We start from the raw sequence: 27,858 nt of genomic DNA, 5'->3' as shown, positions 1-27,858 counted from the left end.
TACTGGTGGCGGTGGGGCTCCATACTGGGTCAGGTATCCTCATACTGGTGGCAGTGGGGCTCCGTACTGGGTCAGGTATCCTCATACTGGTGGCGGTGGGGCTCCGTACTGGGTCGGGGGCCCTCATGCTGGTGGCGGTGGGCCTCCGTAGTGGATCGGGGCCCTCATCCTGGTGGCGGTGGGGCTCCATACTGGGTCAGGTATCCTCATACTGGTGGTGGTGGGGCTCCATACTGGGTCAGGTATCCTCATGCTGGTGGCGGTGGGGCTCCATACTGGGTCAGGTATCCTCATACTGGTGGTGGAGGGGCTCCCTACCGGCCCCACGACCCCTCACGGCTTCCCCCCACCACGCATGCGCGCTCTGCCCCGCCGTCCAGCACCGTGAGTGCGCATGCGCGGGAAGGGAGGGGGGGACACACCTGCAGTGCGCACGCGCACGAGGACACGCCCATCCCAGTTTAGCCCGCCCCGTCCATCGGGACCCCCCGCGTAGCTGCGGCGCATGCGCAGTTCCGATCACGCCCTTCAGCCTCGCCAAAAGGGTGGGGTCATGGGCACGGCCCCGCTGCGGTTCGGCGCATGCGCACTGAGGGAGAGGCACGCCTGGGCGGGGCTTTTCGTCACGGTGAGGCGGTGTCCCCAAAGCCCCGCCCATTTCCCTCGTGGGTGGGGCGGCCCCCGCGGTGACGAAACGCCCCGCCCGGGCGTGCACTGGGCGGGGCGTAAGCCAGGGGGCGGGCTCTGCGGAAACCCGCCCTCTTCATCCCGCCCTGCGCGCTGTGCGCCTGCGCCGGCGGCTGAGGGGTGGGGCGAGGGCTGGGCTCCGCCCACCGCCGCCTCGCGGCGTTGTCATAGAGACGGCGGCTGCGCGGGCGGAGGTGAGGCTGTGGCGGCGGGTCTGAGGGGAGGGGGCTGTGGGGACAGGTCTCTGTGGGGTGGTTTGAGGGGAGCGTTCCTTTCTGCGGGGGTCTCTGAGGGCTTCTGTGTGGGGGGGTGTTTCGGGGTGGGGGTGTTGGGGGCGGTGGGTCTCTTTTTTGGGGGTGGGGGGGTGTTTAAGAGGGTATGGCTGTCTGTGGAGGGGGGGTATGTCGCTCCTTTGGGGGGTCCTGAGGGGTGTAGGTCTGTCTCTGTGGGGGGTGTTGGGCTCTGTGGGGGGTGTCTCTGTTTAGAGAGGCTGTCTAGAAATGAGCCTCCTTTGAGGTGTCCCTAAGTAGGGGTGTTTCTTTTTGTAGGGTGTGGTGGAAGTCACCCCTGTGGGGGGAGGCTCTCTGTGGTGGGTGTTGGACCCCCCTGGGAGGGTGTCTCTGTGAGGGGCTGTTTCTCTAAGGGCTGTTTGGGATGGGTCTCTGGGGGGGAAAGTTGTTCTTCCCTTTGTGCCTGTAGTTCAGCGTAGGGTTTCCTTGTCAGCCAGAAGCAGGTTGAAAACCCGTTTAATGACCAGGCTCGCTCTTGCTGTCTCTGTCATAGGTTACGTGGCTTTTCTACAGCAGCTGCAATGGGTTCTGTGCTTTCCCTCTCCGTTAATAACGCTCCCTCGAGGCAGAGGAAGAAGGCTGAGGAGGATGATGATGACTTACTCAATAGCCGAGACCGTGTGGAAGACATTGCCAAGTTTCCATATGTTGAATTCACAGGTCAGGACAGCATCACCTGTCCCACTTGCCAAGGCACTGGCTGCATTCCCACAGGTGACTGCTCCTCTCGGGCTTAAATACAAAAAGAAAATGTTGCTTATTTACGTGAGTGACCTTGCATGCATGTGGAATCGGTTAACGTGTTCCTTTTGCTTTCCAGAGCAGGTAAATGAGTTGGTGGCTCTAATACCCTACAGTGACCAACGGCTTCGTCCACAGAGAACGTAAGTGTGTAGTAAGAGAGTAATTACATCTTTGCAAAGAGCAAACAGAGCTCTTTTGTTGTTTACTGCCACGACTAAACACTTCACCCGGTCTGCAGCCTCTCCTTCATCTAGTGGTTTGTTTTCATCCAAGTGTGCCAACAAATGCGATTTAAAGTGTAACTTTAAATACTTCCTGTGAAATCCCGCTGCGGGGTGAATGTAGAAACAATGATCCTACTCACACGCTTCATCCCCGCGCCCTTTACTGAAGCTTTTAGAAAGAAACTGCCTTACCAACAGCTACTAGATTGTGAAAACGCTATGGGAGCAAAAATGATTCTTTGCTTACTCATTACCAAAAATTAAACTGTTTAAAGGGTGACGGTTTTGAGCAATTTCAGATATCGAAAACGTTAGAGCATCACTTTTGTGTCTCTTCCAAGGAAGAACAAATACATCTTGTTTGCTGGCTAGGTTGGGTTTCAGGTGCAAGGCCTCTCGCAGCTGCAGATGCTGTGTTAGGGCAGAGGAGGTGACCCCTTCCCTGCCTCTTCCAGGAAGCTGTATGTCCTGCTGTCGGTGCTGCTCTGCCTGCTGATATCGGGGCTGGTGGTTTTCTTCCTGTTCCCCCACTCTGTCCTGGTGGATGACGACGGTATTAAAGTGGTTCAGGTTTGGTTCGACAAGAAGAACTCCGTTGTCGTTCTTGCCATCACGGTAAAGTTTTCGTGCATCTGTGTTCCTGAGGGAATACATTCTGGGCTGAGCTGCCAGGAAGGTCACTGCTGCTCACATCTTCCCCCCTTTCTCCATCCAGGCCACCTTACGGATCAGGAACTCCAACTTCTACTCGGTGACGGTGACCAGCCTGACTAGTCAGGTGCAGTACATGAACACCGTGGTGGGAACCCAGCAGATCACCAACGTCTCCAGCATCCAGCCGCTGAGTGACAAACTGGTATTTGTCTTTCATTGCGCTTAGAATATAAACATCACCGAATCGAGTATGAAACCTGTGCGCTACTGCGAGTTAACTTGATGATAGTCTATCTATACCTTAAAGCTTTGCTTGGCAAAATAGTCTCATGGCTAGAGTAGGCTGTGCTTTATGCACACCAGCTGAAAGGCAACAGCAAGTAGGAAAGACTCTGAAAGGGGTGGATTAGGAGGTTGTAGAGAGGTGGGGGTCGGTCTCTTCTCCCAGGTAACAAGTGATGGGACGAGAGGAAATGGCCTCCAGTTGCGCCAGGGGAGGTTTAGACTGGATATTAGGAAATTTTACTTCACTGAAAGGGTTATCAAGCATTGGAACAGGCTGCCCAGGGAAGTGGTTGAGTCGCCATCCCTGGAGGGATTTAAAAGCCATTTGGATGAGGTGCTTAGGGACATGGTGTAGTGGTGGGCTTGGCAGTGTTAGGTTTACGGTTGGACTCGATGATCTTAAAGGTCTTTTCCAACCTATACGATTCTGTGATTCTGTAAGCAAGTACTCAAGCTGCATGTGAGTTTACTCTTCTTTTATCTTTTACAGGTGAATTTCACCGTGAAGGCGGAGCTGGGTGGATCCTTCTCCTACGTGTAGTAAGGATTTACTACTCTTTGTAGGTAGCTGGGGAAGAGGGCAGGTTTAAGCTGCTTTAATTAGAATTTGTTCTGGAAATGACTTGTTTTCTGTTAACTTCCTGGAAAGTAACTGTTTGCTAGAAATGACTTGAAAGGTCACTTTGTCAGGATGTTGTGACGTGGTTTTTGGACTGTGTCTCGAGTTGAGTTAGTTCCAAAGGGAAAGTATCATCAGAAGATACCGAGAAATACAGGTGTCTCTGCAACCCTGCGTAGCCCGTGCTGACCTGCATCTTTGTTTTGGTCTCTTCCAGTTTCTTTTGCACGTTTCCCAAGGTGAAGGTACATAACATAGTGATCTTCATGAGGTAGGTGGTTCCTTGCTCAGCTTCTGACTCAAAAGGGAATTGCTGCCACAGCAAATCTAGGGTACATGAAGAAAATCCCCCTTGGCAAGCAGCCCAGCCTGGTTCACTGTGTCAGCTTTTAATCCAGGCTGGTTGACACGGTTGGGTGAAATGTAAGATAGAGAGGAGAAGACACCAGATTGCTCCACGCTGAGCTTTCACGTGAGGGGTGGTGTGCTCCAGGGGCTGCGCTCGCCAGCTCTGCATATCCCTGCCCACTGCAGTGAGCCATCTTGAGCAAAAATCTGAGAGTCTCTGCAGCTTTTGAGGGGGGGGGGGAAGAGGAGTTAATGTGATGAGTGTAAAACCTGCTGGGTTTTTTTCATTTTGATAGAGGGATTGCTGTCGCAGGTCCTGTCCCCACTAAACTGATCTCCCCCCTGCCAGGACGTCGGTGAAGCTCTTGTACATCGGCCACGTGACGCAGAGCACTTTGGAGACGTACCACTACGTGGATTGCAGTACCAACTCCACGGCTGCCCAGGACCCGCTGCCTCTGCTGTCCTCCTCGACGCGAGGTGCAGCCAAAGCCAAGAGCAAGCCCTGAGGACGCAGCTGACGTTTTCTGTGGGCGGATGGTTGTGCAGATGGATTTCTAGAAGGGACGAGGAACTTTCAAATGGAAGCAGAGGGATCGCGAGTGACCTCGGTGGGAGGTGTTTGAAAGCTCTGGGTCCCTTTCGTGCTTTTTCACGTGCAGCTGGGCTGCACTGCTGGCCTGTCCACAAAACCCGCTTGGGGTGTTGCTCATGTGCAAGCACACAGGTCCCTTCCCAAAGTCAGGGTGCTGCTGGGCCTGCCTTCCTCTTTGGTTCCGAAGAACTACCTTGTGGTAGGGAAACTGGACTCTCAAGCTTCATGCTTTGGAGTCTGAAGATCCCGAAGATTTAGAGTTGACTTTTGCAGCTGTTTTGAAGCTTAGCACTGTGTTGGGTCCTTTCAGGGTAAACTAATTAGTTCTGTGCAATTAATTTATTCCACTTTTGTTCAGCGGCAGCGTGTCACTGGCTTGTTTCAAAGCAGGGCTTGATCCAAAGGGATAGTTCTCTGTGAGGAACCCAGAGATAACGCTTCCACCTCTGTAATCTGCACTAGTAGGACGCAAAGGAATTGAAACCTTTGAAACGTGCTTTCTCTGTTGTACAGATTTTTGTTTGCTGGCAGCTGAGGCCACCTACAGCAAACTGATACCAAAACACCGCAGTCTTAATGAAGACGGCCTCGGTAAGCGTGGTGCTGCTGGGGACGTGCAAAGGGTCTGTGTGAATTAGACCTTCCTCCTCCTCCGCGCGCGGCTCTGAACCTTCCTCGCCCCGTGTTTGGCAGCTGCGGGGTCTCTGGGGTTTGAAACCAGGGAATTTGTAGCTCGGTGTTGCTTTGTACTTGTGCCTGCTGCAAACGAGTGCGGATTTAAACTGATTTTGTGGGAGTTTGGTGTTGGAAAGGCTTCCCTCCCAGGAGCCGGCCGTTCCCGACGGATGGCATCAACTGCATTCTTAAAGCAAATAAACGTGAAAGCTCAGCTCGCTGCGGTTCTTGCTGCGGACTCGTGCTGTTTGCAGCTTGGAGAATTTCATTCTGCTTCTGCCCTTTGTAGTTTTTCTGGAACTTGATTGCTACAGCTGCCCTCACTTCCTCTCTGCCTGCACCTACGCCTTTCTCTGGCTGCCTGTTGGACACGAGGTTGTGCGAGTTTGTGTGTGTGGAAACAAAGCACAGGTAAAGGCTGCGAGGGAAATGGATCATGGTGGTTTTCAGTGTAGGATACTTTATTTTGTGCGCATGTGAAATAAAAACACACCTTGCTTTTTTAAGAAGTGGCATTTCTGCCTAGCAGGGTTCCTAGAACTGAATTTGACTTATTAAAGACGAGTTGTACGTTACTGTGCGGTGTCTTTTGTTTGAAGAAAAGCTCTGGCTTTCTCCTGTAAAGTCAAACTTTGTCCTAGAGTTAGCGCTCTGTGTTGTGATCGGTGTCATGTCATCTTTTTGCCCAGAAGTACCTTTTCTCTTGCTGATGATTTTTGGGGAATGGGGACCAAGAAACTCAACCAGGGAGCAGCGAAGCACCTCCATTCCCACCCGGGGCAGCTGGGATCAGTGACCGGAGTCCCCAGCCCAACTTCAGCGGCTGTCACGCTGCACAGTCCCTGGTGATCTCGGTCACGAGCTTCTCACACAACTTCTGTAAACCCACCGATTTATGATGAGTTGAACTTTCTTTTTTTAAGGAAGATGAGGAAATAGCGAACTTTGTTCTTTATCCATCTTGTTTCTTGAGCTTCCTCCCTCTCGGCAGCCTGGCAGTGCTCAGTCCTGGCCGATTTGGTTTCTTCTTGCGGGGTGACGCAGCCTCCTGCTCCCCAGCATTGCCTCTCCCCACCTGCGTCGTTGTCTTTGGCTGCAGCCCCAGAGATAACCCGTGCTCTCCCGCTCCTCATGGCCAGGTCTTAAAAGCAGCTGCTGTGGGGGCGTTGCTTTTAACTGGGTGATTTTGGGGGGGGCTTAGTGGGTGCCTGCAGCAGGAACCCTAAACCTGCTGCTTGGCTGAACAGGAGAACGGCTTTGCCCCGAATTAGTTGTGTGACAGCCAGCAGCGGTGAGCCAGAACACTAATAATTAGGGGTGCCCTCTGGGTCATGTGGCAAAGCACTTGGCCTTTTAAAGGGCGTTTTATTTTGAAAATCCTTCCTAATCCTCCAATCCTTTTTAATGAATTTCTTCTGCCAATGTTTTTTAAAGATCCCAGCCCTGCGGAGGCTGCCTCAGGTGCTTTAGCAGGAGCGGTTGCTGCTGCCTTGCCAGCTGTGAGTGTTTAAAATTGAGATGAGGGCCCCAAAGCAGCATTTTTAAAAGTGTTTTTTGTTTGTTTTTTTTTTTAAATCCTTTAAAGTTGTAATTTCTCTTAATGAAAAACTGCAGTGCCCCTGCTATCAACGGATGCAAAAAGCTGAGGTGTTAACAAAAGCACTGTCATGAAACTCATAAAACCCCCAGTCAACAGCTGCCTGTTATGTCCTGCACGTAAAGCTCAAGCACGTTTGTAACTCTTGTGGGGTCTGTGGGCTACTTTTCTTTAAGATAGTAAAAAAAAAAAAATTAAAAGAAAATTCAACTACTGAGGCTTTTCCTCTAATGAGCAAGACTGTTTAAGAGAAGAATTTACATATCTAACTTTTTATGAAACCATAAAGGCGCAGCTGCTTCATAAGATGTCAGTGTGTGCACGCGATGGCTGCAAACTCTACTGCCTTCAGTATTGCGAAATATATCCTGAAATTATATTTTTACGTGCACAAAATGAGACAAATTCCATGGGGAGGAGGGTTAGAGGGCACTGCTTGGCTATGGCCGTAATAATTTGCGTGAGGATTGGTCTTGGCGTCCCCCTCCCCACTGGTTTTACTGGTTTCCTTTAACTGGTGTCCCCATTTCCTTTAACTGGTGTCCCAAGCGCTTGCCTCGACTCGCCCCGGTTCTGTTTAGGGGTGCAATGGGACAAGAGAGCCCTTAGCAGAAACCTCGCGGTTGCCGTGTTGGCTCCTGGTGTTTGAAGATTTTTCACTTAAAATGGTTTTCCCCTCCCTTTTTTTGGCTTTTTGGGGGGATTGATTTGTTTTGGGTTTTTTTTCCCCTTAGTGTGAGGTAGCCTCAACCCAGAAAAGTTGGAGATTTGACGCAAAACCTTCCTTTATCGTGGCTGAGAAATGGGGAGAAAGCAGTTAGACTGCAGCAAACACCTCCGGAGAGCGACAAAAACAAAGCCCAGATCGACTTGTACTTTCCACCAAAAGTTTTTTTTTTTTTTATATCAACTGATGTTAAAAAATACAGACTTGTTTTACAAGAATAGCACCATTTTTTTTTTTTATCGTATTATACATTAGCACTCCTGCTGGTGATACACAGGGGGAGGGATGGGGGCGGGAGGGGATTTGTGATACCTGGATTTGCGAGATCCCTTTTGCAGGGAAGGGCCATCGTACCTGCCAGTTAAATTCCCACCTCCACCTGACCTAAAAAATAGGTCTTACAGGAAGAGAATAAATAAATAAGACCGTGGGTTTTTTATTTCGCAGCCTGCCCAGACGGCGTTGGAAAGAGGCGGTGGTCCCCGACGGAAGGGCGTGAATCGAGGGGTCGTTGCAGCCATTCAGTGCAGAAGTCGTACGAGCGATTGGAAAGTACTCAGGTCCTTGGGGTGGGTTTGGGTTTTTAGTTTTCTTTTATGGTATTGGGCTGGATTTTTTAAAAAAAAAAAAACAAAAACCAACAAACCAAAAAAAAACAACAAACAACAACAACAAACAAACACACAAATAAAACAATTCTTTTTACAAGAAGCAGACTGGGCCAATATCCACGCCAAACTCCTGATCGGCTCCACCAATGTCCATAGGTGCAATATCTACAATGGGCAGGCGCGAGGTCTTCTGCGATCGGTACTCGATGACTGTCTTGCCCCATTTGCCAGTGTGTTTCTGGGGAGCAAACGAGGAGGAGGGTTGTTATCAGATGCTCTCGAGCCCTCCAAACCAACAGCAACCTCCTGGGTTGACCCCCAACTCATCGTCTCTGTCTTCCTCTCGCAGGCGCCCGTGGACTTACCGTGCAACCGTCCTCCAAGACGCTGTACGTGAACCTGCTGTTGCCCTCGGCTCTGATCTCCACGTCGTTGGATCCCTGGATGAGGATGGCTTTCTTCAGGTTGCCCGTCTCCTCGTCCATGTAGGCGATGCTGTTCTTGCAGTGGTAAGTGATGTTCTGGGAGCCTTCGGTGGACAGGAGGCGGAGGAAGGTCATCTGGATGTTGGCGGTGTTGGGAGCCAGGTCTTCATCGCCGTAGCTAAACTGGAGGGAAGAGGCGAGACGTTAAAGCCTGCGAGTGTCGCAACAACCCTATTTTCAGCCACTTTTTGAGGGGAATTCCATACTTTATGTTCCTAGGTGGCTGCAAAAATCAAAACCCAACTGACCCAACTCCAAGCTTTCAATATAGTCCTCTAGAACAGCCAGTCCCTCGTATAACATCCATCAACATAACCCCAAGGAAGGACATCCCAACCCTCCAACCGGACACCCAACGCGTTCCCCTGCTCAATCTCCCTTCCCGCTCCCGGTGTGCGGCACCAGCCCAGGGGGACGCTTACGTGGAACCCGCCGTTAATGGTCTCTGCGAACCAGACGTGCTTCTTGTCTTTGGTCTTGCTGGTCCACCAGTTCTTCTTAGGGATGCTGCTGGGGTTGGGGTAGACGCAGGTCTCGCCCGTCTCCATGTTGCAGAAAACTTTGATGGCGTCCAAGGTGCAGCCCTGGTTCGGGTCGATCCAGTAGTCTCCTGCAGCAGGGAGGACAAACGGTGTGTGAACATGAGGTTTTGGAGGTCAGAGCAAAGAGCGTCGGGGACCTCGCTGTCCTCTTGGGGCTGAGGGCGAGAGACAGGAGGGGAGGAGGCAGGGATGGAGGCTCTTACCGCTCTTCCACTCGGGATGGCAAAGCTTGATGTCGCGGCAGGTCCTGGCTGGGTTCTTCTTGGAGCCCTCGGGGCTGCGGATGCTCTCGATCTGGTTGTTGAGGGACTTGAGCGTGGCATCCACCTCGACGTCGTGCTGCCGCAGGCTGCCGGCAGCCTCGTCCGCCCGCATGTAGCGGATGGGGTCGGGACCCTTCTCTGCCTGGCCCAAGCCAGCAAAAGCTGACATGTCGATGCCGGTGCCTGGGGGGCCGGGAGGACCAGGGGGACCTGGATTTCCGGGAGGACCCTAACAGGAGGAAGAAGATGCAATCCTGATGGGCTGCTCTGCGAGCTGGATCCCCCTTTTCCCTGCCACTGCCGGGTGTTTTTACTCACCGCAGGACCTGGTTCGCCGCTTCGTCCACGGGGGCCGGGAGGACCGATGGGGCCGGGCATGCCGTTGGAGCCGTCTTTGCCAGAGGGGCCGACGGGGCCGGGAGGACCCTAGGGAGAGCGCCGAAACGGGGGGGGTCAGGTCGTTGCAAGAAGGCAACGTGGCGGAAGGTGCTGGGGAGCTGTTAGCTCCTGCCGTTAGCGAGCGAGGCAGGCAACCATGGGGGGCTTGAGGATGGAGGTGCCTCCTTTTCCTCTCATCTCCCCAAACGCCACAGGCAGGACTTACCCTGGGACCAGAGGGACCCGCAGGACCAGCAGCACCTTGGTCTCCAGAAGGACCCTGAGGAGGAAGCGAGGGTGGATGGTTACAGCTCCGCATCCAGCATCGAGGGACGCTCAGCCTTAGCAGAGCCTTCGCACGGGCTCAGGGCTCCCTCCGTGGCTGCAGAGTCCCCAGAGGAGCCGCATCCAGCACCACGGTGAGATATGGGGGGGCTGAGTGCCGGGGTCCCTAAAACAACACTTACGGGTGGTCCGGGAAGACCCTGCAGACCCGTGAAGCCACGGTGGCCCTTCAGCCCTCTCTCTCCAGCCTCTCCTGTCTCACCCTTGTCACCACGAGGCCCTTGGGGACCCTGGAAGGGGAGAAGGGGACATGTCAGGCTCAGGGTGGCAGACCCCCACCCAGTATGCCCCAGGACCCCGTGCATCACCCCCAGGATGCCCCAACGGGCCCAGCATCACTCACCGGCATGCCTCGAGCGCCAGCAGGACCGGAGGGACCCATGGGACCTTGTGCACCCTGGGGAGAGAGAAGAGAGGAGTCGAAAGGGGCCAGGAGCACGGGATGCCAGGGGCTGCCTTGCGGCTTCGGGGGTGGCTGAACTGGCCCTGCTGCCTCCGAGCTGCCCCGCTCGTAGCGCTGGGGATCGGCAGCTGCCAGCGCCGAACAGCATCTTTAAATACTCTCAGCCGGAGCATCCGTGCTGAGTAACGATCCTTGCGAATAAATACCCTGGCAGATTTTCCCTGGTTAAGCCTCCCGGCGCTTACAGCTCCCCGGGCAGTGCTTGTGCGTAGGCAGAGCCCAAACTGGGCTCTTGACGCTCATGAATCCTCGGGAAGATGCTCGGAGCCGCTAACGGCACTCAGGGCACCGCAGAAATAGCGACAGCCACTAACGGCACCCGCCCGGCTCTCCCAATTACTCCGAGTAGCTAATTGCTCCCGGGGGGGCCACTGCTATTTCTTCATTTATCTGCGCCCGGGGTGGTTTCCGTCTCCCCTAACAAGACCTCAAACTCAATGAGCCGTTTCCCTCGCCGGCGTGCCGGCACTCACCGTCTCGCCTCTGTCTCCTTGTTTGCCGGTGGGACCAACGGGGCCGGGAGCGCCGGGGGCACCGGGAGCACCGGGGGCACCTACGGGACCGGTCTCACCACGATCGCCCTGTGCCAAGATAATGGGATGGTCAGACCCACGGGATTTTCAACCGGACGAGAGGGCACGTGGATAGCGAGTGCCGGAGGAAGCGCGTGGGCAAGCTCACCTTCACGCCAGCTGCGCCGTCTCTGCCGGGGGGTCCATCAGAGCCGGGGTTACCCTGGGAGAAGAAGAGGAGAAATTAAGTCTTGACCCCGGGATGGAGCAGGACGTGCACAAACTCCCCTTTCAAAGCAAAAACCGCCGGCGAAAAGGTGCCGGTGATTGCCAGAAGCTGAGTTACGGTGCAGGGCTCTCCGGCTGCGGGATCAGCGATGTCCGGCGCTGCCGTTGGGGTTACGCTGGGATGATCCCGAGCCCGGCACGGACGGAGGCACCACCCTGCTTCGTCCCCTCCCCGCCCGCCGGAGTGCTGCCTACCTCGCGTCCAGGTTCGCCGGCAGGACCCGTCAGACCGGGGGGACCCACGGGGCCGGGGGGGCCGCGGTCGCCTGCAGAGCCGGGTGCTCCTTGTTTCCCAGGTTCACCCTAAATGAAGGGGGGGGGTGGAAAAGCCATGATACACCACGCGTGAGCAGGAGAGATCCCAGCGCAGCCCTTCACCCAGCGCTCGCCTCATTTTAAGCCCGCCAGACTCCTCTGCCCGAATAAGCATCGGTTACTGCCCAGCCCCGGTGCCGCTGGCGCCGGCGGCTCCTGGTAGCTTTGCAAAACCCCAAACCGCGCCCGGGATTGGGGTCCCTGGGGGGCTCGAGCTGCACCCGAGTGGGGCAGTGGCCCCGTGATCGGCTCGTTGCAGCCCCCCGGGCCTTCAGCAGTCTCTGAGGTGCCGTGCAGGCTTCAAAGCACCCAAATTCAGGGTGCCGAGCTCGGGAAAGCCAAGTTCGGCCGCTCCGACAGCTCTCAGCAGGGATGATGCCACCGCCGGGCACAGGGCGGGTGGAAGGGGCTGAGTCCGGGGGGTGACAACTCACCGATGGCCCCGGCAGCCCAGGGAAGCCTCTCTCGCCACGCTGTCCGGGAAGACCGACGATGCCACGCTGTCCTGCCAAACCTTGGGGACCGGGGGGACCATCAGGACCCTGTGGGGAGGCAGAGGGGGAAATCAGACGTGGCGGGGTGGTGGCACAGCACCGAATGAGCGGGGAGGGAGGTGCCCCCCAAAAAACCTACCGCAGGACCATCCTCGCCGGGTTCGCCTTTCTCACCAGGGGGACCGGCAGGGCCTTGGAGACCGGGGTCACCGGCACGGCCCGGGGGACCGGCGTCACCACGAGCACCCTTGGGACCATCTTTGCCAGCAGAGCCAGGAGGACCGGGGGGGCCTGGGTTACCCTGTGGGGGAGAAGACGGGGTTAGTGCAAATGGAGGCGGCTTTTCCACCTTCCTCACCCGCATCCTGGCTCCGGGTCGGCTCCTGCGCTTGAAAACCCTCAGAAAAAAACCTTTTTATGGGGCTGATGAGCTGCCCGGTGTCGACCTGGGGCTGTTTAGCTCGGGGACCCTCCGCTACTTGGCTCCCGGCACGGAGCAAGCAGCATCTCCCGAGCCCCCGACCCCGGGGGTGAACAATCCCGGCTGCTCCCCCGAGCGATCCCAGCTGTCCCCCAAGCCATCCCAATTGTCCCTGAGCCATCCCGGCTGCCCCCAAATGATCCCGGCTGCTCCCAAGTCATCCTGCTTGTCCCCCCGAGCGATCCCAGCTTGTCCCCGAGCGATCCCGGCTGCCCCCCAACTCACGTTAGGGCCGGGTGGTCCCACGCGGCCAGCGGCGCCGGGGAATCCGGTGGCTCCCTGGGGAAGGAGAGGAGAAAGGCGGCTCAGATGCCGCACCGCGCTCCCCCCAGCCGCCCCCTCCCACAGCCCACCCCCCCCATACTCACAGGGGGGCCCTGAGCACCCCGGGCTCCTTTGGGACCAGTTACTCCAGTTGGACCCTGGGAAGAGGAGGAAAATGGGTTAGAAACGTGCCGGGGGGGGTTGCAACACGCCTGCCAGGCGATGCCCCAAATTTCCCGGGGATAGGGACCCCCGCGGGGTTCGTCCCCCGTTTTGGGGTGCCCCGACTGTACTCACCTGTGGGCCAGGCGCACCGGAGGGACCTTGGGGACCGGGAGCGCCGGCGTCACCCTTCTGCCCGGGCTCTCCTTGTTCGCCTTTGGCACCGGGTTGCCCGTCGGCGCCCTGCGGGGAAGCGGCCGCCGTGAGCGGGTTGAGCCGATGCTGGACTCGTGCCGGGGGGAACAGGGCCAAATACTCACCGGGGGGCCGGCAAATCCGGCGGGACCGGGGGCACCGGGCTCACCGCGCTCGCCCTGCGGGGGAGAGACGGGAGTTAAATAGGGGGGACCGGGGGAGCGAGGCCAGCGCTGGCACTGCCAGCACCCGGGGGGCTCTGGGGGATGGCACTTACAGGGGCACCGCGGGCACCGGCAGCGCCGGATGGACCAGGAGGGCCGGATTCACCCTGGAAGAGAAAGGATGGAGAGTTGGGGGGGCGCGGATGGCATCTCCCTCGGTCAGGAGCCCCTGAGAGGCTGCCCGGGCTCTCACCTTCTCGCCGTTGGGGCCAGCAGGGCCGGGGGGACCGATGGGACCTGTCAGACCCTACAGGGGAGAGACGGATGAGGACGAGGCCACCACGAGCATCCCTCGCCAGCCACCCCGCTCCCGCCACGTCCCCGTGCCACTTACGCGTGCGCCGTCCTTTCCGGGGGCTCCCTCGGGGCCCTTCTCTCCGACGTCTCCCTGCGGGGCGAGACGGAGGTGGTGTGAGCCGAGCTGAGACCTGACGCCGCTCGGGACACCTCCGGGACCCCTCACTTACCCGGTCTCCCTTGGGACCGGCGATGCCGGCTGCTCCTCTCTCGCCGGGCATTCCCTGCAGCCCCGGGGGACCCTGGGCGCCGTTGGGGCCAGCCGGTCCGGTTGCACCCTAACGCAGAGCGAAGGTGCGGTTATTGGGGTGCTAACCCCGCCATGTGCAGAACCCCAGCCTCACGGCTCTGCCGGTGGCACCGCGCCACTGAGCCCTGTCCCCGCCTTGTCACCCACCTTGGGTCCGTCGGTGCCTGGTGTGCCGGGGAGCCCACGGGGACCTTGCAGCCCTTGTGCGCCGGGAGAGCCACGTTCACCGGGGAAGCCGCGTTCGCCCTGGGGTGCGGGGGGGGGACGGGACAGCGTTAGGAAGAGGCCACGAGGCCACGGTGAGGGTCACGGTGCCCTTTCCACAGAAGTCCCCGGGGACGGAGGGCAGAGCATCCATCCCGCACTGCCCCGAAGGGACTGGGATGTACTGGGAGGAGAGGGGACAGGCTGCGGTGGAGGCTGAGCCGCCGAGACTGGGGGAGCCAATGACCCTGGATGGGGGTGGCCAGGCTCCGCCGACCCCCTCGAGCCCCCCAAAATCCCCTGTGGGACAGGGAGAGGCGTCCTGTCCCCGCAGCCGGGAGGACGGTGATACTTACTCTGGGACCGACAAGACCGGGGGCACCGGCTTCTCCGGGAACACCCTGCAGCGGGGGGAAAAAGAGTCAGGGGTCAGTCCCGTGGGCTGCCGGGGGTCCTGACCCCCCCTTTCCAGCCAGGGGACGTCTGGAAGGAGGGAAAAATGGGGCCTCACCTGATCTCCGGGTTTGCCGCTCTCTCCGGGGGGACCTGGTGGCCCGGGCAGGCCCTGGGAGGGGAAAGCAGCAGCATTAGCATGGCAGCAGCGAGACCCCCGGGGACGGGGGCTCGGGGTCACCCACGAGCATCACCCTGATACCGGCACCCGAAAATCTCCCCTTCCATGTGCTCACCTGGAAGCCGGAGGGTCCGGGGGCTCCTTGCTCTCCCCTCTCGCCCGCAGGACCCTGTGGGAAGGACGGCGGTGAAGGACCCCAAAACCTCCTGGGGTTTGGGGGCTTCACTCAGCCCGGGATTTTGGGCAGAGCCGGGATCCTGAAATCCTCATGCCCCAACACCACGAGGGCTGGGGAGCGTGGAGGCTCCATCCCCAGGAGACCCGGGGTGGTCCTTTGCCCAGATCCGGGGGTGCTACACCCCCCCACCCCCCATTTTGGCCCCAGGTGATCAAGGCTGTGACACTCACGGCAGGTCCCGGGGGTCCGGCAGCTCCCGTCTCACCGTCCTTGCCAGGGAGACCCTACGGAGGAGAAAAACCACCCGGTGCTAAGCTCCAGGTGCAATGCTGCAGCCCCCGCTTCACCCTCCCGGCCCCCGTGCCTCAGTTTCCCCACCCGGAGCCTGCAGATGCTTCAGGGGACTGCGATGCTGGAGCAACCCCAAGATGTGGGGTTTGGGGGGGGGGGAGTGAGGGAGGGAAAACAACTCACCCGCAGCCCCGGGGCTCCGGGGAGTCCTTTCTCACCAGCTTTTCCAGGCTCGCCCTAGAGGAAGGAGAGAGGCGACGGTGATGGGCTCCGTGCCCGGGCCGCAGCCCCGTTTTGGGTATAAATCGGTCGATACTCACATTAGCACCTTTGGGACCGGGGAAACCCATCACGCCGGGCTGGCCGCGAGCACCCTGCGGGCCGGGGGGGCCGGGGCGGCCGTCCTCGCCGGGAGCACCCTGCGGGGAGGGGGACATCAGCAGGGACCGCACCAGACCCCGGTGTCCCCCCCATGCTGACTCCCCCCCCCCCCCCCCCCCCCCCCCAGAGAGCATCACTTACGGTTGGGCCAACTTTGCCTTGAGGACCAGCGTCGCCTGGGCGGCCGGTGAGACCCTGCAGCGGAGGGAAGGAATTGGGGGGGAGCTGCAGCGGCCGGCCCCGAGGCGGGGGGATGCCGAGCACCCCATTCCGCCCGGCTCCCGGCCGCTGCTCTGGGGGCAGAGGGGGCACAGGGGTCTGCCTAACTCCAGGAGCACGGTGGCTGAGCCTGAAGGCATCTTCACTCACCCCAAAGAGCATCTTGGCTAACCCCCAAAGCATCTTAACTAACCCCAAAGAGCATCTTAATTAGCACCAAGGAGCATCTCAATTAGCACCAAGGAGCATCTTTGTTAACCCCAAATTGCGCTTCACTCACCCCAAAGAGCATCTTGGCTAACCCCAAACGCACCTCATCGACCCCAAACGCACCTTATCGACCCCAAATGCACCTTAACTGGCCCCAAAAGCACCTTATCGACCCCAAACGCACCTTAACTGGCCCCAACAGCACCTTATTGACCCCAAAAAGCACCTTATCAACCCCAAATACACCTTAACTGGCCCCCAAAGCCCCTTATTGACCCCAAAAGCCCCTTATTGACCCCAAATGCACCTTACCGACCCCAAAAGCCCCTTATCGACCCCAAAAGCCCCTTATCGACCCCAAATGCACCTTAACTGGCCCCAAAAGCCCCTTATTGACCCCAAAAGCCCCTTATCGACCCCAAATGCACCTTACCGACCCCAAAAGCCCCTTATCGACCCCAAAAGCCCCTTATTGACCCCAAAAGCACCTTAACCGACCCCAAAGAGCCTCTTTGCTGACCCCAGCGGGTCCCCCCAGCGTCACCACTGTCCCCACATGGTCCTGCCCTGGCTGAGGCCCCCCCCCGCCCCCCCCGCCCCCGTGCAGGGGGGAACCCCCATTCAGGCAAACCTCCCCCCGCTCTGCCCCCTGCGGGGGTGCAGGATCCGACCCCAAAGCTCTTACCCTGGCTCCGGGCAGCCCGGGCTCTCCGGGGCGCCCGGGGTCGCCGGTGGCTCCCTTGGGACCCGCGAGGCCGGCGGGGCCACGCTCGCCCGGAGCACCCTGTGCGGGGCGGGAGGGGGGAGAAGGGGTGAGTTTGGGGGTTCAGGGGGTGGTCACCCCCCTGGACCTGCCCCCCACCCGTGACCCCAACGTCCCACCTTGGGTCCAGCCAGCCCGTCCTGCCCGGGGAAGCCGCGATTGCCAGGAGCACCCTATGGAGGAAGAGGAGGAGTGAAGTCAGAGGGGGAGGTTTTGGGGGGCAGCACCTCACTGGGGGGGTGCAGGGGGGCCACGCACCCTCTCTCCAGGTGGTCCCACGGGGCCGGCAGCACCGGGTTCACCGCGGGCTCCTCTCTTGCCTTCCTCGCCAGCCGGCCCGGGGGCACCTTGGGGTCCTGCGGGTCCCTGAGGAAGAGGAGGAAAAGGGGTCAGGAGGCGCCTTTCTCCCCCACGGCGTGCCAGCGGGGCCCTGCCTGCATCCCACTCCCCCCCCCCCCCAATAAATCGCAGACCCCAGGGGTGCCGGGCAGGAGCCCCTCGCCGTGCCACGTGTCCCGCCGGCGCCGGGGCTCGGCGGCCACCGCGGCGGGGATCCGGCCCCGCGCATTGAGGCTGGTTAATGAAGCGAGGGGGGAATGTCCGCGATGAGGAGGGGGGCGAACACAGCGGCTATTGTTCCCCCGCGGGAGGGGGGACGCTGCCCCTCGAGGGGCCTCGTTAGGGGAAGAGGTTCGTTAGACGCCGACGAGACGCTCCGGCCCCGGACGAGGAGCGAGGGGCCGCAGGACGGACCCCCAGCCGAGGCAGGGGGTGCTGGATGCGGACCCCCCCCCAACTCACCGTCTCACCCTTCGGTCCCTGTTCGCCTTTGAAGCCCGCGATGCCGGGTTCTCCCTGGGGAGCGAGAGGGCGGTGGGGGACAGGGCCGCAGCGTCCCCACGGCTGTCCCTGTCCCCGGTCCCTTCTCCAGGCTCTGGCCTCATCCCTGTGTCCGTCTTCTTGCTTGTCCCCAGCCCTGTCCCTGTCCCCAGCCCTGTCCCCAACCCAGCCTTATCCTCACCTTCACTCCCATCTGCATCCCTGTCTCCATCCCCGTCCCCATTCCTGTCCCCATCCCCTCTGCTGTCCCCATCTTCATTCCTGTCCCCATCCCCTCTCCTGTCCCTGTCCCCATTCCTATCCCCCATTCCTTCTCCCATCATTGTCCCCAAGCCCACCCCCACCTTTGTCCCCACGCCTGTCTCCTTTCCTGTGCCCATCCTCCTCCCCATCCCCTCTTCCTGTCCCCACTCCTGTCCCCAACCCATCCCTGTCCCTGTCCCCATCCCCTTTTCTCTCCCCCATTCCTGTTCTCATTCCTGACCCCCACCTCAGCCCTATCCTTGTCCCCATGCCTGTCCCCATTGTCATCTTTGTCCCCATCCCCATCTCCATCCCAGTCCTTTTACCTGTCCCTCTACCCAACCCCATCCCTGTCCCCATCCCATCCTCATCCCATCCCTGTCCCCAACCCGTCCCCACCCCCATCCTGTCCCCAACCCATCCCCACCCCCATCCCCTCCTTGTCCCCATCCCTGGTGGCCCCTTTGGGGACCGGGAGCGGGTGACCTGGGCGTGACCCAAAGGCGACCGAGGCCAGGACCCGCAAAGGGCTTGGGAATGGGGGCGTGGCCTGTGGCACAACGGGCGGGGCATGTTACAGAGTGGGTGGGGCCATGTGGCAGTGGGCGGGGCCATGTGGCAGTGGGCGGGGCCATGTGGCAGTGGGCGGGTCCAGGGCCGCGGTCCCCGTCCCGGGGGGCTCTCGGGGGGCTCTTACCGTCTGTCCCTTGGGTCCCAGCGGGCCGGTGGCACCCTGGGGTCCGGGCGGGCCGCGGGGGCCGGGGAAGCCTGGAGCGCCGGCGATGCCCGGGGCACCCTGCGGGCAGCGGCCGCCGTTGGGGGGCACGGCACGGCCCCGTGTCCCCCGACATCCCCACGTCCCCTGTGTCCTCCCACAGCGTCCCCGCTGTCCCCTGAATCCCCCAGCATCCCGCATCTGCCGGTGTCCTCCCGTCCCCCAGCACCTCGTGTCCCACAGTGTCCCCGCAGCCCCCAGCCTCCCCGTGTCCCCCAGCATCCCCACTGTCCCCCAGCATCCCTCCGCATCCCCATGTCCCCGCGTCCCCCAGCGTCCCCATGTCCCCCAGCATCCCATGTGCCCCAGTATCTCCCAGCATCCCACGTCCCCCACATCCCGCATCCTCCCACCCCCCAGCACCCTCCCGCATCCCCATGTCCCCCACGACCCCCAGGGTCCCCACGCGTCCCCACATCCCAGCTCAGCCCTTGGCAGCCCCTCCCCGCCCAGCCCCAGCCCCCCCAGCGGCTCAGGACACCCCGTCCCTGTCCCCGTCCCCAGCCATACTCACCGCCGAGCCTTTCGCGCCGGGGATGCCGTCAGTCCCTGGGTTACCCTAAAAGAAGACACCGCTGAGCCTGGCTCTGACCCCCGTGCCTCAGTTTCCCCACCGCCAAGCAGAGGACGACCCCTTCCCCCCCTTCTTGCAGGATCAGCCCCGTTCCCGTGGCTCCCAGGCCAGGAGACGTGCGGGGACGAGCCACCGTGGGGGGGGGGACACACAGCACTTACGGGGGCGCCGGCGGGGCCAGGAGAGCCGGGGGTGCCGGATTCACCACGGGGACCCTGGGCACCCTCGGGACCTCGTGCGCCGGTGGGACCAGCTTCACCCTGGAGGGAGGAAAGACGGGGTGAGGGGGTGGTGGCAGCCGGCGCCGTGCCTCAGTTTCCCCTGCTGGGAGCAGCCCCTTCCCCCTTACCTTCGAGCCGGGAGCGCCAGGGAAGCCGGGGGCTCCAGCCGGGCCAACAGGTCCCTGGGGGCGAGAAGAGCGTGAGGGTCTGCCCAGGCTTTGGGGGGTCCCGGGGGAGCCCGATGTCCCCCACGGGGGGACCAGCAGGCCAGGAAGGGGCCAAGCAGCCGTTCACTTACAGGGGGTCCAGCCGGGCCGGGGAGACCATCGTTGCCACGAGCACCCTGGGGGGAGACGGCGGTGGGACTCACGGGGGGCACTGCGGGGGGACGGGGGATCCCCTCCCGCCGGCAGCCCCCTGCCACCGAGGTGCCACCGGGGACCCAGGCAGCGTCACACTCACCGCAGCGCCGGAGGGGCCGGGACGTCCTCTCTCTCCAGGCAGCCCGCGGGGACCCTGGGGGGGACACGGTGACGGGTCGGGCTCTGAGGTGCCCAGCCCGGGGCTGGGGGGCGGGCAACAACCCCCCCGTGCCTCAGTTTCCCTTTCCCAGCCCAAAGACTCACCATGGGGCCGGGGGAGCCGTTCTCGCCAGGTGAGCCGGATTCGCCCTGCGGGGAAGGGCAGAGAGGGTGAGCCCTGGTGTGCAGCACCCTGCCAGCCCCGACGCCACGGGGATGGCCACCCTACCAGCCCTGATGCCACGGGGATGGTCACCCTGCCAGCCCCAATGCCATGGGGATGGTCACCCTGCCAGCCCCAATGCCATGGGGATGGTTACCCTACCAGCCCTGATGCCACGGGGATGGTCACCCTGACAGCCCCAATGCCATGGGGATGGTCACCCTACCAGCCCCGACGCCACGGGGATGGTCACCTGGCCAGCCCAGATGCCACGGGGATGGTCACCCTGCCAGCCCTGATGCCACGGGGATGGTCACCCTGACAGCCCCAATGCCATGGGGATGGTCACCCTACCAGCCCCGACGCCACGGGGATGGCCACCTGGCCAGCCCAGATGCCACAGGGATGGTCACCCTGCCAGCCCCGACGCCACAGGGATGGTCACCTGGCCAGCCCAGATGCCACAGGGATGGCCACCTGGCCAGCCCCGATGCCACGGGGATGGTCACCTGGCTAGCCCAGATGCCACAGGGATGGCCACCCTGCCAGCCCCGACGCCACGGGGATGGCCACCCTGCCAGCCCTGATGCCACGGGGATGGTCACCCTGACAGCCCCAATGCCATGGGGATGGTCACCCTGCCAGCCCCGACGCCACGGGGATGGTCACCTGGCCAGCCCAGATGCCACGGGGATGGTCACCCTGCCAGCCCTGATGCCATGGGGATGGTCACCCTACCAGCCCTGATGCCACGGGGATGGCCACCTGGCCAGCCCCGACGCCACAGGGATGGTCACCCTGCCAGCCCCGACACCATGGGGATGGCCACCTGGCCAGCCCCGACGCCACAGGGATGGTCACCTGGCCAGCCCAGATGCCACAGGGATGGCCACCTGGCCAGCCCCGATGCCACGGGGATGGTCACCTGGCTAGCCCAGATGCCACAGGGATGGCCACCCTGCCAGCCCTGACGCCACGGGGATGGCCACCCTGCCAGCCCTGACGCCACGGGGATGGTCACCCTGCCAGCCCTGATGCCACGGGGATGGCCACCTGGCCAGCCCAGATGCCATGGGGATGGTCACCCTACCAGCCCTGATGCCATGGGGATGGTCGCCCGACACTTACCTTGGCTCCAGGAGCCCCTGCCTCTCCCTTGGCACCATCCAAGCCAGGGTAGCCCTGGGGACAGAGAGATGGGGGGGGGTGACCCTCTGTGCCACCGGGTGATGGGGACACAGGGGGTGCAAGGGGGGGACACACTTACCCGGTGGCCTTTCACTCCGGGGAGACCGGGTGTCCCGGGAAAGCCACGAGCACCCTGCGAGCGAGCGGAGAGAAAGCTGGTTGGGGACGAAGGAGGGACACGGGGGGCTCTGTCCCGGGGGGGCTGGATCCGGCCCGGCGCTGCCTTACCTGGGGGCCGGGGGGGCCGCGCTCGCCGGATTTGCCGGGTTTGCCAGTCTCGCCCTGCGGGGAAATGAGATGGGGGGAGGGGGGGGAATAAAATCACCCTTTGGCTTCTGGCTGGGGCCATCGCTGCAACGAGCTGCCCGTTCTCAGCCAGGGTTTGCCGGCCGGCGCCGGAGCAGCAAAGGACTCACGTCATCACCAGGTTTCCCAGGAGGTCCCGGCGGTCCCCGGGGACCCATCGGACCCTAAAGGGGACAGAGAAGCAGCGGGTGAGTGGGAGCTGGTGGGTGGCACGTCCCCGAGCTGGGGGGGGGTTGACGAGGGACGGGGAGGGGGGGGATACTCACAGCAGCGCCGGGCTCGCCGGGCTCGCCGGGGTTGCCTTGAAATCCTTGGGGACCCTGGAAGGGAGAGGGTGGCATCAGCAGGGTGGCGGGGTGCCCACCCAGAGACCCCCGAGCCTGGCGTGGGGAGGGGGGGGGGGGGGTACTTACGGGAGCACCGGAAGGTCCGGGGGGGCCGCGGGGTCCCATGGGGCCCTGGGGGGAGAGACAACAGTGTCATGGTGGGGGGGCGAGGCGGCTGCCCCCCCATCATCTGCCAAACCAGGGGGGATGTCCCCAAAATGGGGACGGTCCCCATCGTCAGTGACGCAGGGTCCCCCGTGTCCCAAGACGGGACCCGCCGCCGCGTCCCCCTGGGGTGCGTGGGGGGCTTGGGGGGGTCCCTGGCCCCGGGGCGGGGGGCCCCCTTACCATGGGTCCCTGCATGACGCCCATCTGCGCGCCTCCAGCCTTCTCGTCGAAGCCGCCTGCCATCTGAGCTGCGAAGTTCTGCAAGGGGAAGGGGGCTGAGCACGCCGGCCGCCCCGAAACCCCCTCGTTTCACCCCAAAACCCTCCCCCCCAATACTCACCCCACCGAGGCCAGGGGGGCCGGGAGGACCGGGGGGACCAGGGGGGCCAGGATTTCCAGGGGTGCCGGGTTCTCCATCCCTGCCCCGGGGGCCGGGAGCGCCCTGTCGGGGGGGGGAAAGGGGTCATCCATGTAGCAAGCGTGTCCGTTCTCTGCAGCACCCCACTGGCGCTGGAGGGGGCATTTTGCCGGGGGTGGGGGTACACTCTCACCTTCTCCCCTTTCTCACCGCGGTCCCCTCGTTGTCCCTGCTCGCCTGCCGGGCCCTGCGAGAGGAGTGGGGGGGGTCAGCTCTTCCCCCGCGCCCCCTGCCCGCCGTCCCCCCAACCCCCTCCCACAAATATTCCAGCAATGCGCCCGGAGAAACGCGCTCCCACCTGCGGTCCCGGAGGCCCTCGGGGTCCTACGACCTGTTGGGGGGTGGGAACACAAGGGTGGGGTGAGACGGGTGCAGGCAGGGACCCCCACCCTCCTAAATCATCCCCGCAATAGCAGGGCCCCTGGTTTTGGGGGTCCCCCAGCGCACCCCCCCCCATCTGGGACACTTACATCTTTAATGTCACCGGGTTCACCCTTCTGTCCCTGCAAGGCAAAGCATGGGGTGAGCCAAGGGGGGCACCCCCAGGACACCCCCCTCCCAATTGCTTCCCCCCCCCAAGGTGACAAAACCCCCCCTCAAGTGCTACCAAACCCCCCTGGGAGGTGACAACCCCCGAGCCGCTCGCCCCATGCAGATGCCCAGGGGTCCTGCCTTGAGCCCCCCCCCCCAATTTTGGGGGAAAACCCCAGGAAATTGGGACCGGCGGGGGGGGGGGGACGGGACACACCCACACACCAGCCTTACCTTGGGGCCAGGTTGCCCTGTTGGAAAAACAAAGAAATAAAGAGAAATTAGAGGGGGAACGGGCTGGGGGAGGGGGGGACACACACGAGGCGGGGGGTGGCGATGCTCCTGGGGGGCTGTGGGGCCAAACCGGGGGGCACAGGAGCGCAGGGGCTCCCCCGAAGCCGGGCAGCGCGGTGGGGAGAGGGCAAAGCGGGGGTCAGCATGCAGGAGCGGGGCTGTGCGGTTTTGGGGGGGGGGGGGGCAGCTGCTCAACCCTTCACCCCCCCCCCCCCCGAAGGGGCAGGGAAGGGTTAAAAAAGGCAACTTGGGGGGTTTGGGGGGGTTGGGGAATGGGGTTCATGGCCCTTCCGGGGGCGGGGGGCGAGCACGGCATTTTTCCATCATTCCGGGAGAATTATTGCAGTTTTGGGGATGGAAACCCCATTTGAATGTTCCTTCTGCTGGGCCGCCCGGGGCGGGGGGGGGATACATGGTTCCCCCCCCCCCAGCATCACCCCCCTGCACCCCAAACCCATCTGCTTTCAAGGAATTTTATAAAAAAAAACCACCCCAAAACCCTCCAGGCTTTGAAGCCAGCTGCCTTTTGGGGTAAAAAAAAAAAAAAAGGATTTTTCCACCCTGGGATGATTTTTTTTTTTTTTTTTTACCCCCTTTGGGGGGGGGTGGGGGTGGGGCACAAGTTGCCTTTTCCCTGGGGCTCCCCATGGATGTTCCCCCCCCTCAAGCCCATCCATGGCCGGGTAATTTATTTATTAATGAAAGGAGGGAATAAATAAATTACAACCGCTGGGTTGGTCAGTGGGACATATGGGGCAGCACTCTCCGAAGGGGATTTCGGGGCTGGGACAATCCCGCAGCTCCTCGCAGATGATCTCGTCGCAGAGGACGGTCCCCGTGTCGCACACGCAGATACGGCACGGCTCCGGCTTCCATACGTCCTTATCGCTATAGCTCTGCCCGTCCTGCAGGCAGCTGCCTGCTTCGGCTGCGGGGAGAAGGTGGGGGGGGGTGGGGGGGGGTTGGGGGGGTGGAATACGGCGGGGAGATGGGGATGGTGTCACCCCCAGAGAGGGTTTGGGGGGGGGGGACAGAGCGGGGAGGACCGCAGTCACCCGTGGTGGAGGTGGTGGCACTGCCACCCCGCTGATTATGAGATGACCCCCCCCCCAAAAAAACCCTCCTAGTTTGAGGGGGGGGGAGGAGGAGCGAGCCCCCCCCCACCCCCCCGGGGGTCCCAGAGCAGCGGGGTGGTGGCTCAGCGAGGGGTTTCCAGCCTGAGGACCCCGATGGCACTCGGTGTCCCCCCGGCTTGGGGACACTCAGTGTGTCCCTGCAGCCCCTGCACCTCCGGTGGGACGTGGGCAGCATCCCCAGTGTTCCCAGTGTCTCGGGGGAGGGGGGGCCCTGGTGTCCCCGGAGCTGCACCCCCAGGTCCCCCAGAGATGCCCCAGGCTCCCTGGGATGTGGCTCAGTGTCCCCAGGAGGTACCCCAGGGTCCCCAGCAGTGCCCAGCTGTCCCCAGGCTGCACCCCAGTGTCCCTAGGAGGTGCCCTGGTGGCCCCAGGTTGCACCCCAGGCTCTCCGGAGGTGCCCCAGGGTCCCCGGGATGTGTCCTGGTGTCCCCAGGAGGTACCCCAGGGTGGCCAGGAAGTGTCCCAGGGTCCCCAGGCTGCACAAGCAGGGTCCCCAGGAGGTGCCCCGGTGTCCCCGGGACGTGCCCTGGTGTCCCCAGGGACCTTGGGATGTGCTGCAGTGGCTCCAGAAGATGTCCCCAGGGTGCCCGGGATGTGCCCCAGGATCCCCAGGAGATGCCCTGGTGTCCCTAGGGTCCCTGGGATGTGCCCTGGTGTCCCCAGGGTCCCCAGGTCGTCCCCCAGTGTCCCCAGGCCAGTCCCCAGGATGTGCCCCAGCACCCCCAGGACGTACCCCAGGGCAGGACCTCAGTGTCCCCAGGCTGGACCCCCTGTCCCCAGCTGCACCTGGTGTCCCCAACTGGACCCTGTGACTCAGGCTGCACCCTGCTGTCCCGAGGTTGCCCCCCACGTCCCTCGGCTGTTCCCCGCTATCCCAGAGTGTACCTCATGTCCCCAGGCTGTCCCCCACTGTCCCCCAGCAGTACCCCAGTGTCCCTGCCATGCCCCCTGCCCCAGCCCATCTCCTGCACCCCAGGCTGTCCCCCACTGTCCCCACACTGTAGCCTGCTGTCCCCAAGCTGCACCCCGCTGTCTCATGTGTACCCCATGGTCCTAGTGCCGTCCCCCCCCCCATCTCGGGCTGTCCCCCTCTGTCCCAGGCTGTTCCCCACTGCCCTTACACTGTCCCCCAGTGTCCCAGGCTGTCCCCCAGTGTCCTAGGCTGTCCCCTTAGTGTCCCACACTGCCCTCTCCATCCCAAGCTGTCCCCCCCACTATCCTTAAACTTGCCCTATCCATCCCACACCCCTCTATTCCACACTGTCCCCCAGTGTCCCACGCCGTCCCCCAGTGTCCCCACGGTGTCCCCCACTCTCCTTGTGCTGTCCCCCAGTGTCCCACGCTGTCCCTCCCTAGTCCACACTGTCCCCCGGTGTGTCCCCCCATCCCAGGCTGTCCCCCCCCTCCGCTACCCTGAAACTTTTTCCACCCATCCCACGCTATCCCCCCTCCATCCCAGACTGTCCCCCTCTATCCCAGGCTGTCCCCCAGTGTCCCCACACTGTCCCCCACTCTCCTTGTGCTGTCCCCATCCATCCCACACTGTCCCCCAGTGTCCCACACTGTCCCCCTCCATCCCAGGCTGTCCCCCCCACTACCCTGAAACTTTCCCCCTCCATTCCACACTGTCCCCCCTCTATCCCAGGCTGTCCCCCAGTGTCCCCACACTGTCCCCCACTCTCCTTGTGCTGTCCCCATCCATCCCCCAGTGTCCCCCAGTGTCCCCACACTGTCCCCCACTCTCCTTGTGCTGTCCCCATCCATCCCAAACTGTCCCCCAGTGTCCCACGCTGTCCCCCCCATCCCCGAGTGTCTCCCCCCACTATCCTTAAACTTTCCCCATCCATCGCACGCTGTCCCCCCGTGTCCCACGCTGTCCCCCCGTGTCCCACGCAGTCCCCCCGTGTCCCACGCTGTCCCCCCGTGCCTCCCTCCGCCCCCCTCCCCGCCGCCCCCCGCTCCCCCATTTCCCTGCGAACAAACCAACCCACCCCCACCCCCCCACCCCCAAATCCCGGGGCTCCTCTCGGGGGGTCGGGGGGCCGGTACTCACGGAGGTCTCGGTCCTGCGCGGCGACGGCGGCGAGGAGGAGGATGGCGAGGGCGGCTGCGAGGCGGAGCGGGCGGCGGCCGGGCATGGCGAGGTGGCGGCGCCCCTCACCGTGCGTCGGGCCGAGCAGTGCCCGCACCGCCCCGCCGCCGCGTATATGTCCCGGCGCGGCCCCCCGGGCCGTGTAACCCGAGCCGGGCCGGCCCCCCCGGCCCTCCTCCGGGACGGCACCGGCGGCCAGGGAGGGAGGGAGCGGGAGGGAGGGACGGGGGGGACGGGGCTGTGCGTGCCCCCCACCCCCCCGCCCCCCGGGACCCCCCCCCCCCTGCGGGGAGCTGCCAAGGTCGGGGTGCGACTGGGGGGGTGAGACACCCCCCCCATCACATCCCGGGGGTCCCGGGGGGTGAGACCACCCCCCTCTCCCTTTCCGTCCCGGGAAGACTGAGACCCCCCCCATCACATCCCGGGGGTCCCGGGAAGACTGAGACCCCCCCCATCACATCCCGGGGGTGCCGGGGGTGAGACACCCCCCCCCTTTCCATCCCGGGGGTCCCGGGAAGACTGAGACCCCCCCCCATCACATCCCGGGGGTCCCGGGAAGACTGAGACCCCCCCCCCTTTCCATCCCGGGGGTCCCGGGAAGACTGAGACCCCCCCCATCACATCCCGGGGGTGCCGGGAAGACTGAGACCCCCCCCACCACATCCCGGGGGTGCCGGGGGTGAGACCCCCCCCCATTCCTTCACATCCGGGTGGTCCCGAGGTGCTGAGAGTCCCCCCTCCATCCCGGGGGACTCGGGGGGCTGAACCCCCCTACCAGGGGCTTCCTGGGGGCTGAGACACCCCCCCCTATTCTGGGGGTCCTGGGAAGACTGAGACCCCCCCCATTCCATGCCGGGGGTCCCGGGGGAGACTGAGAACCCCCATCCCGGGGGGGCTGAGGGGCCTGAGGCCCCCATCCTATCCCGGGGGTCCTGGAGAGGTTGAACCCCCCCACACACAGGGGTTGAACCCCCTTGAGGGGGCCTGGCCCTCCCCACTCCCTGCCCCAAATCTCCCCCCCCATCCTGGGCCCCCCCAGTCCCTGCTGCAGCCCCTACCCAGCCCCCCACCCCCGTGCAGCCCCCCCATCTCTGCCCCGACACCCCCCCCCAGTCCTTTTGCCCCCCCATTTCTGCTTGATTCATAGAAGAAAAAGGGGGTTCGGGGGGGACACTGGACCCTCCCCCTTCATTCCTCTGCCTGGAACTGGGCCCAGGACCACCATTCC

At 62.4% G+C, this 27,858-nt stretch overlaps 2 protein-coding genes across 4 annotated transcripts; one reads left to right on the top strand and one right to left on the bottom strand.

Moving 5' to 3' along the window:
- The first annotated feature begins 795 nt into the window (after positions 1-795).
- On the top strand, positions 796-5,705 carry TMEM106C (transmembrane protein 106C). Its single transcript, XM_075525591.1, has 8 exons — positions 796-881; positions 1,471-1,691; positions 1,798-1,861; positions 2,401-2,560; positions 2,661-2,801; positions 3,375-3,424; positions 3,721-3,774; positions 4,201-5,705. Exons 2-8 carry the CDS (start codon positions 1,499-1,501, stop codon positions 4,358-4,360), a joined length of 822 nt encoding a protein of 273 aa, XP_075381706.1. The 5' UTR covers positions 796-881; positions 1,471-1,498; the 3' UTR covers positions 4,361-5,705.
- Positions 5,706-7,605: 1,900 nt separating this feature from the next.
- On the bottom strand, positions 7,606-26,736 carry COL2A1 (collagen type II alpha 1 chain). 3 transcript variants are annotated; one of them, XM_075525572.1, is made up of 54 exons: positions 26,592-26,736; positions 24,127-24,330; positions 23,343-23,359; positions 23,048-23,080; positions 22,876-22,908; positions 22,711-22,764; positions 22,500-22,601; positions 22,340-22,417; positions 22,079-22,123; positions 21,932-21,985; positions 21,776-21,829; positions 21,588-21,641; positions 21,439-21,492; positions 21,300-21,353; positions 20,114-20,158; positions 19,950-20,003; positions 19,786-19,830; positions 19,616-19,669; positions 19,428-19,526; positions 19,207-19,251; positions 18,615-18,713; positions 17,636-17,689; positions 17,093-17,200; positions 16,954-17,007; positions 16,757-16,855; positions 15,784-15,837; positions 15,582-15,680; positions 15,445-15,498; positions 15,201-15,254; positions 14,908-14,961; positions 14,730-14,783; positions 14,575-14,619; positions 14,162-14,260; positions 13,935-14,042; positions 13,802-13,855; positions 13,661-13,714; positions 13,521-13,574; positions 13,369-13,422; positions 13,184-13,291; positions 12,991-13,044; positions 12,848-12,901; positions 12,281-12,442; positions 12,082-12,189; positions 11,528-11,635; positions 11,214-11,267; positions 11,006-11,113; positions 10,413-10,466; positions 10,192-10,299; positions 9,951-10,004; positions 9,665-9,772; positions 9,287-9,575; positions 8,964-9,151; positions 8,422-8,664; positions 7,606-8,294 (listed from the first exon to the last, which is right to left on the bottom strand). In XM_075525572.1, the coding sequence occupies exons 1-54, from the start codon at positions 26,674-26,676 to the stop codon at positions 8,148-8,150; spliced, it is 4,461 nt and encodes a 1,486-aa protein (XP_075381687.1). In that variant the 5' UTR covers positions 26,677-26,736; the 3' UTR covers positions 7,606-8,147. The 3 variants fall into 3 exon arrangements, with proteins under 3 accessions (XP_075381687.1, XP_075381688.1, XP_075381689.1); XM_075525573.1 differs by having other exon boundaries at positions 24,130-24,330; XM_075525574.1 differs by lacking the exon at positions 24,127-24,330.
- Positions 26,737-27,858: the final 1,122 nt, after the last annotated feature.

Source organism: Mycteria americana, chromosome 26, assembly GCF_035582795.1.
Source record: "Mycteria americana isolate JAX WOST 10 ecotype Jacksonville Zoo and Gardens chromosome 26, USCA_MyAme_1.0, whole genome shotgun sequence".
NCBI classification, from domain to species: domain Eukaryota; kingdom Metazoa; phylum Chordata; class Aves; order Ciconiiformes; family Ciconiidae; genus Mycteria; species Mycteria americana.
Note: the sequence above shows the minus strand (reverse complement) of the source record. Positions and strands in the feature narration are given on the sequence as shown.

Coding starts and splice junctions, on each gene's coding strand:
- TMEM106C (XM_075525591.1), top strand. CDS start 1,499: ATGGGTTCTGTGCTTTCCCTCTCCGTTAATAACGCTCCCTCGAGGCAG. Junction 2,802..3,374: donor AGCCGCTGAGTGACAAACTG/GTATTTGTCTTT, acceptor TATCTTTTACAG/GTGAATTTCACCGTGAAGGC. Junction 3,775..4,200: donor AACATAGTGATCTTCATGAG/GTAGGTGGTTCC, acceptor CCCCCCTGCCAG/GACGTCGGTGAAGCTCTTGT.
- COL2A1 (XM_075525572.1), bottom strand. CDS start 26,676: ATGCCCGGCCGCCGCCCGCTCCGCCTCGCAGCCGCCCTCGCCATCCTC. Junction 13,715..13,801: donor CCGGAAAGGACGGCGCACGC/GTAAGTGGCACG, acceptor TCTCCCCTGTAG/GGTCTGACAGGTCCCATCGG. Junction 11,114..11,213: donor ACGGCGCAGCTGGCGTGAAG/GTGAGCTTGCCC, acceptor ATCTTGGCACAG/GGCGATCGTGGTGAGACCGG.